This window comes from Notechis scutatus, chromosome 16 (assembly GCF_049901735.1).
Source record: "Notechis scutatus isolate UNSWTSFEM ecotype Mainland chromosome 16, rNotScu1.2, whole genome shotgun sequence".
In the NCBI taxonomy this organism is placed as follows: Eukaryota; Metazoa; Chordata; class Lepidosauria; order Squamata; family Elapidae; genus Notechis; species Notechis scutatus.
Window position 1 is genome coordinate 7,030,001 of NC_142024.1, and position 10,519 is coordinate 7,040,519.

Genomic DNA, 10,519 nt, shown 5'->3' on the forward strand with positions numbered 1-10,519 from the left:
TCCTTCCATCTTCCTTGCATTCTTTTTCATCTCCTTTTTCTTCTTCATCTCTCCTCCTCCTCCTCCTCCTCCTCCTCCTCCTCCTCCTCCTCCTCCTCCTCCTCCTCCTCCTTTCTTTCCCTCCTCATTCCCTTCCTTCCTTCCATCTTCCTTGCTTTCTTTTTTTCATCTATTTTCTTCCTCCTTTCCTCCTTCTCATTTCTAGCTCCTCCTTTTCATTTGTTTCCCTCCCGATTCCATTCTATTTTATTCCATTCCTTCTTCCTTCCTTCCTTCCTTCCCTCCCTCCCCCTTTGTTTAGGGCCAGTTTTTCTTCTTTTCGCCCTGTAGCCTTGCCGCAGGCTGAGGTTAGAGCCCGGGGCAGAGATTCCCCATTGTCCAGGTCAAAAGCACCTTTGGGAGCCCCTGGTCCTGGTGTTTAGCTTCTTTTTCCAAAGAAAGGCATGAAGTTGCCCACCCCTCTGGACTGCGGAGGGTGGGGTGTGGGTGGGGGCCTTTCCTGCCCTCTGAAAGCCGCTGGGCGATTTCTTCCACAGGCGATCCCGCAGGTATAAGGTGGTGCTGGGGGAGTACAACCTCAATGTCAAGGAAAGCCCTGAGCAGCACGTGCCCATCAACTCCAAAGACATCTTCGTGAATCCCAGCTGGAACCCCAGCTGTGTGGCCTGCGGGTGGGTAAGGCGTCCGTCATGGGGGTGTGTGTGTGTGTGTGCAGAAGGAAAGCCTCCAGCACCCCCCCAACCCCAGTGGTGGGATTCAAAAAAACTTTTTACTACCAGTTCGGTGGGCGTGGCTCGGTGGGCGTGGCAGGGGAAGGATATACTGCAAAATCCCCATTCCTTGCCCCACCCACCCCTAACCTGCTTTCCAGCTCCGTTCTCCTGGGCAGGGCAACCCAAGGAGACCCAGCCGATCAGCTGGGACTCGATGGGAGGCAGAGAAGAGATATGGGGTTGGCGGAGCCAGTCAGGAGGTGGTTCTTTTGCCGGTTCTCCCGGCGACTCAAAATTTCGCTACCGGTTCTCTAGAACCGGTCAGAACCGGCTGAAGGCCACCTCTGCCCTAGCCACTCTTCTGTTCCAGCAATGACATCGCACTACTGAAACTCTCCCGCCGGCCACAACTGAACGACAAAGTCGGACTGGGCTGCCTTCCCGAGCCAGACACCGTCCTGCCCAATGGATACTCTTGTTACATCACCGGCTGGGGACGTATTTCCAGTACGTGGGGTACTCTCCGCAGGTGGGGAGGGGGCTCCAGTGAGGCCTGGCTGGAAGCCCTGACTCTGTTTCTCTCCACAGCTGGAGGGCCTCTGTCGGCCAAGCTGCAGCAGGCTCTGCTGCCCGTGGTGGACTACGACCACTGCAGGAAGCCTGACTGGTGGGGAGGCTCCGTCAAACGCAGCATGGTCTGCGCTGGGGGAGACATCAAATCCGGCTGCAACGTAAGTGGGTGCCTGGAAGGAGGAACGCCGCCGGGCACAGTCTCTTCTCCTTAAATTTGACGGGCTTTGCCTGGCAAGCCCTACAGGCAGTTCACAGCATGTCAAAGCAAGGAAAATTGAATATAAAAACTACAGCATTTAGGGAAGAGCGAAGCAGGAAGGAACGGTGCCTGTTGCCCTCTAGCGTCTGATGGGAGGCACTACGCTACAAAGGGAATGTAAATGGTCAAGTACAGAAAAACAGGTTGTCTTTTGGGACCAATCTTTCTTCTTTCTTTCTTTCTTTCTTTCTTTCTTTCTTTTTCTTTCATTTTCTTCTTCTTCTTCTTTCTTCTTCTTTCTTTCTTCTTCTCTTCTTCTTCTTTCTTTCTTTCTTCTTCTTCTTCTTCTTCTTCTCTCTCTCTCTTCCATTCTTCTATCTATCTTCTTCATTCTTCTTCTATCTATCTATCTTCTTCTATCTTCTTCTTCTCATCTTCTTCTATCATCTTTCTTCTTCTTCTTCTTCTTCTTCTATCTATCTTCTTCTTCTTCTATCTATCTATCTATCATCTATCTATCATCTATCTATCTATCTATCTATCTATCTATCTATCATCTATCTATCTATCTATCTATCTATCATCTACCTACCTACCTACCTACCTACCCATCTATCCATCTGCGAAATACCCCTCACGCATCATCACAAAATCTCCAGAACCATAAAGCCTACAAACTTGAAATTTGGCACGTTATGTTCCTCTTGGCTTCTAGCTGCCTCCAGTCTCCTCGTCATCCTGGTTGCTCTTCTCTGCACTCTTTCTAGATGTCTCGACATCTTTTTTTATATCTGATTAAAAACAGGGCGTCTGGCCCTTCCGTGGATGCCTTGGACCACCACAGCTGGCAGGAAAGAGCAGTGTGTGTGTGTGTGTGTGTGTGTGTGTCTTCCTTTAGGCTCCCTTGTCATACCCCAGGCTGTTAATTTAGCTGTGGCTTCTGCTCTCCCCTCCTGTCCGATTTCCCCAGCAGCCTTGATCAGATCTTATCGCCATCCATGGGGCAAGGCTGGGCTGGACACAGAGAAATAAAGCGAAGGGCTCACAAGACTCTCTGTGCCACGTTGACAGGGTGACTCCGGTGGCCCCCTCAACTGCCAGGGCAAGGACGGCAGGTGGTACGTCCACGGGATCGCCAGCTTCGTGTCCGCCATGGGCTGCAACGCCTTGAGGAAGCCCACCGTCTTCACCCGGGTTTCTGCCTTCGACGGTTGGATCCTGAAGGTGAGCTGCGGCCCCACTCACCCACCCTGCTTTCCCTCAGCTAGGAGAAACCTCTTGATGGCCTTGAGGGGACCCCACAGCGTCCTAGCTCCCGTGCGGCTGTTTAGGGCCGCAGAAAGAGATGACGGATCACCCTGAACAGGCCACCGCTTGGGTTTCTCCCTTGTAAAACCATCCTCGCCCTCCCCTGCTGTCCCTAAGACCCTTTTTTCCCCTCCCTTTCCAGATACTCAGGGGCCAGTGAGGAGGAGAACAGGCCAGGCTTCTAGTTCCAGAATAAATTCACTTTGGAGATGTCTTGTGTTGGAATCTTATTTCCCGCGCGTTGGGGGGCCAGGGTGGGCTTCAAAAATTTCTATGAATGGGGGAAAAAAAACAGCCCACTCCGAAGAAGCTAAGTTTGGCCTAAGTCTCTGGGGTGTCCCCATCTCCTCCTCCCCAAAGCCTCCTCCGCCCGCAAAAGGGTGGCCCGAGGCCCTGAAGGATAACATTTTCCGGCTTTCTGCCCTGCGGCGAGCACAACCTCACCCCCGTACCCCTCGCCACGGCCCTAGAGGACGGACGGGGTTACTGCGGAACCTGCCACGAATGCAGCTGACATCATCCCGTGCGCCCTGGCTCAGCCCCGGGCGAGCCTTCCTGGGTGCCCAACGCTGGGCCCAAAGGCACAGCTGCGATGGGCAAGGGATATGCGTGTGTGTGTGTGTGTGTGTGTGTGTGTGTGTGTGTGTGTCTGGCGGGACCTGTCATCCCCCTTCGGGGACCCAGCCCCAATTCTACTCCCACTCTGCTCCCTCTCGCTTCTTTCGTTCTCCCCTTGGGACCAGCTTTAATACAGGATGCAACCACCGCCTCTTTTTTTTTTTGTCGACCTGTGGACTTCGACTCCCAGAATTCCTCAGCCGGGCATGCTGGGAGTTGAAGTCCACAGGTGTTGCCCAGCCCTGCTTTTAAGAGGACCGCAGAAAGGCCCCAAACGCCTTCCGCCAGCAGGTGGCAATGTCTTCCTGCTCTCTGGGTCTCTTCAGATGACAGATGAACAGAGTTGGAAGGGACCTTGTAGGTCATCTAGTCCAACCCCTCTGCCCAAAAAGGAGTCCCTATACCATTTCTGACAGACGGCAGTCCAGTCTCTTCTTGAAAGCTTCCAGTGTTTGAAGCTCCCACCTTGACCGAGCCATCACCACCTTTTGTCCCCCTGCCTGGCTCAAGGCTCAGAGATCGGACGAAGGAAGCAGTCAGTGGGGCTCAAAGTGCCCACCCTCTTCCTGCCAGTCCATGTAGGAAAGGGAAGCCTCTTGGCTGAATACGGACCCCTTTCTGTCCAGAACAAGGGCCTCCAACTAATGGCAACTTTAAGCCTGGTGGACTTCAACTCCCAGAATTCCCCAGCCAGCAAAGCTGGAGGCTAAAACATACGATGAATGGTTGCAGGAACTGGGCCTGGCTAGTCTAGTGGAGAGAAGGAGCAGGGGAGACAGGAGAGCAGCCTTCCGATATTTTAAGGAAGAGAGAGAGAAAGAAAAAGGAAGAAAAAGAGAAAGAGGGAGAGGAGAGAAAGAGGAAGGAAGGAGAGAAAAAAGAGGGAGAGAAAGAGGGAGAGAAAAAGTGAGAAAGAGAACAAAAAGGGAGAGAAAGACAGAGAGAGGAGAGAAAGAAAAAGAAAGGAAGGAAGTAGAGAAAGAAAGAGGGCGAGAAAGAGAGGGAGAGAGAGCAAGAGACTGGAGGCTAAAACATATGATGAATGGTTGCAAGAAATGGGCCTGGCTAGTCTAGGGAAGAGAAGGACCAGGGGAGACAGGATAGCAGTCTTCCAATATTTGAGGGGCTGCCCCAGAGAGGAGGAAGGGGTCAAGCTATTCTCCAAGGCACCTGAAGGTCAGACAAGGAATAATGGATGGAAACTAAACAAGGAGAGATTCAACCTGGAAATAAGGAGAAACTTTCTGACAGTGACAACAATCAACCCATGGAACAGAAGTTGCCTTCAGATATTGTGGGAGCTTCATCCCTGGAGGCTTTCCAGAAGAGACTGGACTGCCATTTGTCAGAAATGGTGTAGGGTCTCCCTCTGGGCTGGGGAGGGGGTTGGACTAGATGATCTACAAGGTCCCTTCCAACTCTGATTATCTGTAAGTTGTGGGAGCTTCATCACTGGAGGCTTTCAAGAAGAAACCAGATTGCCATTTGCCAGAAATGGTGTAGGGTCTCCTGCTTGGGCGGGGGGTTGGACTAGATGACCTACAAGGTCCCTTCCAACAGATTAGCAATCTACTAGCTGGCTGGAGAATTCAGGCTTAAAGTTGCCAAGGTGGGAGACCCCTAGTCCAGAACACACTGTTCAGTCTTCCAGACAGATATCCACCCCGCCCCCATTAAACCTCATCACACTCGCCTCTCTCAGCCGGACTGAAGGTTATGGGGTGCAGTCGAAGAGGGGAGGCGGAGAGGAGAGGCTGGGACGGAGCAGCCTGTGTGCACCCCGCCCTCTTCTCATGATTCCTGCAGCCGCCAAGGCCTTTTGGCAAAGCAACCGTGTTTATCGCCGCAGGCGTCAAATAACGAGGCTGGGAACGTCCCGAACCAAACGGCCCTCCTGCGGCAGACTGACAGTCCTGGGATCCTTCGGCCCTGGCACCGGGCCTCGGCTTGCCCCCGAGAACACACACCGCGCACTCCTTGACGCTGCCAAACTCTGTGAACTCGGACCTGGCAACTGGCCCGGAGTTTGATCGATGGTGCAACGTATTCAGGGTGCTGGGTGTGGGGTGAGGAGGGGAGCCGGTGGCAGGTCAGGAAAGGAATGGGACCCCAGGCTCACACAGTCCAGCAAGGGCTGGCTGGACCAATGGCCGCAAGCGAGGCATTGCCAGGGCCAGGACAGGCTGCCCAGGGTCTACCTCCCTGGGTCAAAAGCCAGGAGGACCTCCCAAGAACATAAGAGTTGGAAGGGACCTCCGAGGTCTTCTAGTCCAACCCCTTCCTCGAGCAGGAGAGCCTCGACCCAGATTGGATCCTGCAACGTTATCCTGGGACTCGTATATTCGCCTTCATTTGTGAGACCTTTATCCCGTTTTGGGACAAATGGCTTGCACAACTTCTGGTGGCAAGCAGTTCCGCTGGTTAATTGTTCTCGCTGTTAGGAAGTGTCAGATCCGTGTATCTGCCATTCTTCAACGGAAGGAGAAGGCGGGGGGGAGTTGGTACAAGTCATCCTTTTTTGATGTCACCTGAACATCTTAAGCCTTGTATTAAATCCGTATAACTTGCAACTGGGGACTGGAGCCCAGGTGCCTGGAAACGTGTCACCTCTTGGAGAGACAGCGAGAGGAGGAGGGGCCATAAAAACTCCAGCTCTGAAAGAAACTTCCTGGGAAACTTTTCTCAACTATGTTCCCAGAAAAAGTAGTGTGTGTGTGGGGGAATTAACATGTTGCTTCTTTGTATTGACGAAATCCACACCAGACTAAGGGGAGGGGTTCTAACTCCCTTCATCTATGCTGCCTGCCTGGAGGGATATCAGACCCTGCTTTGACTATTATCCAAGGGTGGCATTCTACCGGTTCAGACTGGTTCTACAGAACCGGTTGTTATGATTACGGGCAGTTCAGAGAACCGGCAAATGGTGCGCCTGGCTGGCCCCGCCCCTCTCGGCCCACCCCTCCCCTCCCTGCCCAGCCAGTCCTGATCGCGCAGAGTTGGAAGGGACCTTGTAGGTCATCTAGTCCAACCCCCTGCCCAAGCAGGAGACCCTTGGCACCCCAGACGTAACCAACTAACCGCAACCGGGGACAATTGTCGGTTGGACTCCTCCCAACCCCTGGTGGCATTGCCACCGTTTGCTTCTCTCCTTGATGAGTTTCCACCGGTTGTTCCTTGTTCTGGCCTTTCGGTGCTTTCAGAAACAATTCGGCCCTATTTCGCGGTTTGAGGTCAGTGCTAGTAAGGCTGGGTGGAAAGACAGAGAGGGCACCAGCAAAGAGGAGAGAGAGAGAGAGAGACGGGTCAGAGGGTGGGAAGGGCAGAGCTGTTGAGTTAAGGCATCCAGAAACACACACACCCCCTCGGCTGGCCTCCCTCTTACTCACCCCACAAGAACGTGTGCTTAAAAGGCTGGTCACGGCGTTTCCCCCTTCCGTAAATAAGCACCAAGGCCGGCGATCTCTCATTCCCTCCCCTGCCCGCTCAGTGGTGCCTACTGCAGGCATGGAGCCAAGCGCTTCTATTTTGCCTAGGATGCCAGGGGAGGGGGGTAGGAGTGGGGATAGGAGGGGCTGTTTGGAGAGAGAGCAAGGTGGAGGGGTGGCGGATGCAATTCAGCCCTGCCCGGCCACCAGGCCCCTCTCTCTGACCGAAGGCAAAGAAGGGGAGGAGAGCAGAAAGACAAACAAAGTCATCTAACAGAATGAAATCCACTGTAGAGAAAAGTAAAGTCTTACAATTAAGCAAGAAAAACCAAAAGTGCACCTATAGACTGGGTGAAACCAGGCTCAATAGAGCAGTAACTGTGAGAGGGATCTCAGAGTCTCAGTGGACAACCAGCTAAATAGGAGCCAGCCGTGTGCAGCGGCAGCCAAAAAAACCCAATGCAATCCTAAGTTGCATTAACTCAGGGATACAAGGGAGGTGCTAATACCACTCTATAAAGCCCTAGTAAGACCACACCTAGAGTACTGCATCCAGTTTTGGTCACCACACTTTATAAAGAGGTTGAGACTCTAAAAAAAGTACAACCAAGATGATTAGGGGACTGGAGGCTAAAACATAGGATGAACGGTTGCAGGAACTGGGCCTGGCTAGTCTAGGGAAGAGAAGGACCAGGGGAGACAGGAGAGCAGCCTTCCATTAGTTGAAGGGAGAGGGAGAGAAAGAGTGAGAGAAAGAGAACAAAAAGAGAAAGAAGAGAGAGAGGAGAGAGAGAGAAAGAAAGGAAGGAAGGGAGAGAAAGAAAGAAAGTGAGAAAAAGTGGGAGAGAGAGCAGAGAGAGAGTGACTGGAGGCTAAAACATAGGATGCAGGAACTGGGCCTGGCTAGTCTAGGGAGGAGAAGGACCAGGGGAGACAGGATAGCAGTCTTCCAATATTTGAGGGGATGCCCCAGAGAGGAGGAGGAAGGGGTCAAGCTATTCTCCAAGGCACCTGAAGGCCAGACAAGGAATAATGGATGGAAACTTAACAAGGAGAGATTCAACCTGGAAATAAGGAGGAATTTTTCTGACAGTGAGAACAATCAACCTATTGAACAGAAGTTGCCCTCGGAAGTTGAGGGAGCTTCATCCCTGGAGGCTTTCAAGAAGAGACTGGACTCCCATCCGTCAGAAATAGTGTAGGGTCTCCGCTTGGGCAGGGGTTGGACTAGATGACCTACAAGGTCCCTTCCAACTCTGATTATCTGTCAATCTGTAAATATTTGCCATATAACTAAAATCTAACATGGGACAGACTTAACAATACTTCTAATAAGACTTCCGGGTTGCCTGAACCTGCTTCTTGCAACCAACCGGACTGGGGTGTGTGTGGGCGGAGGGCAAGGAAGACTGTCTTGGCCGGGCTGCCCCTCACCTGCAGCCCTTTCCCCGGGGGGAGATTCACCTGGGGAGCTCCTCCTTCTTCTGTGCTTTCCAGGACCGACTGTCTTATTTGGGGAGATGCCTCCTGGCGGGCATGATTCATGTGAGCTGTTGGGTGGGCTTCAAGAAAGCAGACAAAACACAGCTCAGAAAACAAGCCGGTGTGTGTGTGTGTGTGTGTGTGGGAAGGGTAGGATGAGGAAGGCCGAGGGGTGGCTGGATAGGACATTGGGGGACAGAGAGGCTCAACCCAACCTGCCCCAGAGCCACCCCGTTGCTTTCACGGTGTAGTGCCACGACCTCCCCGAAACCGCAGGCGTTGGAGCCCACCCCCCCCCCCGGGAAAGCAGGGGACTCAACCCCGCCCCGTCTAGATATCCGCGCCTGTGCCCCCTTCCTTCTCCTGTGGCAGGCCTGTGGCAACCCCAAAAGGGGGCCAAAGGGGAGCCTCTGTCCCTTCCTGGCTCAAAGCCAAGGACACAACGATATCGTATAGCGTTCAAAAACATCGCTCCACTTCCGTGTAGTAGTAAAAGACAGGCTTTTATGCAAGGATTACTCGTGTTTTGCAGCCGCCTTTTACAGCCGGCGGGGAGGATCACGAAGGCTGGAGTGCATCCGCAGGGCAGTTTAAGGGCCCTCGTTCCCAGTTTATGGCTGCGATAGGACGGCATGTCAGGGGTCAGTGTCACCGCACAGCCAGACATCAGACAGAATAAAACACCTATTAAAGATTAAATCTATATTGCACCCCCAGGTCAGAAGAGTCCAAGGCAATATTGTGTTGCTTCCTTGTCCTCACAGGTGGGTTGTTTGGAAGGCAAAGGTGCTGTGCAAACAAGATCCTGCAACCTCCGTAACACTTTCTACTTAGTTTTCCCATGATAGCACTTGGCAATAGCCCTTAGCACTTATATACTGCTTCACAGTGCTTCACAGCCCTCTCTAAGCGGTTTACTGAGTCAGCCTCTTGCCCCCACCCCCAAACAATCCGGGTCCTCGTTTTACCAACCTCAGAAGGACGGAAGGCTGAGTCGACCCTTGAACCTGTCAGGATCGAACTGCTGGCAGTCGGCAGAGTTTGCCTGCAGTACCCCATTCTAACCACTGCACCACCACGGCTCTTATATAGCAATAACACACTAGCCCTTAGACTTAGGTACCACTTTATAGTGCCTCACAGCCCGCTCTAAGCGGTTTTGCAGAGTCAGCCTCTTGCCCCCAACAATCTGGGTCCTCGTTTTACCCACCTCGGAAGGACGGAAGGCTGATTTCAACCTTGAGCCAGTCAGGATCGAACTGCTGGCAATTGGCAGAATTAGCCTGCAATACTGCATCCTAACCACTGCACCACCACGACGGCTCTTTCATCCGAATGCCTGATAGACCACAAGAGGCTATTGAATTGCTAACTAGGGCATACAAAACCTTTGCTAGACCAATGCTCGAATACAGCTCATCTGTCTGGAATCCGCACTGTATACCAGACATTAATACAATTGAGCGAGTCCAGAAGTATTTCACGAGAAGAGTTCTCCACTCCGCAACAGAATACCCTATATCACCAGACTTGAAATTTTGGGCTTGGACAATCTTGAACTACGCCGCCTACGGTTGGACTTAAGCGTAGTACACAAAATGATCTGCTACAATGTCCTACCAGTCAATGACTACTTCAGCTTCAACCGCAACAATACAAGAGCACACAACAGATACAAACTCAATGTTAATCGCTCCAAACTTGATTGCAGAAAGTACGACTTCAGCAACAGAGGGGTCAATGCCTGGAATGCACTACCTGACTCTGTTGTTACATCCTTTAACCCCCACTCCTTTAACCTCAAACTATCCACCATTGACCTTACCCCGTTCCCAAGAGGTCTGTAAGGGGCGTGCATAAGTGCACCATCGTGCCTCCCGTCCCAGTCCTATTGTCCCCATTTAATCGTACCTGTTTTCTGTATTCTTCCTCATGTTTATACTTATACCTATTCTTTTGTAAGTGATTGACAAATCGAATCAAATCAATAAAAATAAATAAAATAAATTACGCCCAGCCAGTCCAGGAAATGGATTTCTGCCTTCTGGGACTGTCTTTATTTCCTCCGTTGTTCTCACAGAGGACACGTGTCGCAGAACAGAGGCTAGAAATAGTCCAGGCACGCTCCACACAATCCCGAGACCCAGTGCTAATTCAGGGGTTACAGAACCCACCCAACACCATCCATCACCCGCTCACCA

General features: G+C 52.1%; 1 protein-coding gene across 1 annotated transcript in view; it reads left to right on the plus strand.

Moving 5' to 3' along the window:
- Positions 1-2,953, plus strand: part of LOC113432351 (chymotrypsin-like elastase family member 3B) — a 4,136-nt gene extending 1,183 nt beyond the window's left edge. Inside the window, exons 4-8 of the mRNA XM_087944722.1 lie at positions 537-671; positions 1,084-1,220; positions 1,302-1,444; positions 2,557-2,709; positions 2,936-2,953. Of these exons, the coding sequence (XP_087800848.1) occupies positions 537-671; positions 1,084-1,220; positions 1,302-1,444; positions 2,557-2,709; positions 2,936-2,953 (586 nt within the window). The remainder of the gene's footprint in view (positions 1-536; positions 672-1,083; positions 1,221-1,301; positions 1,445-2,556; positions 2,710-2,935) is intronic.
- Positions 2,954-10,519: the final 7,566 nt, after the last annotated feature.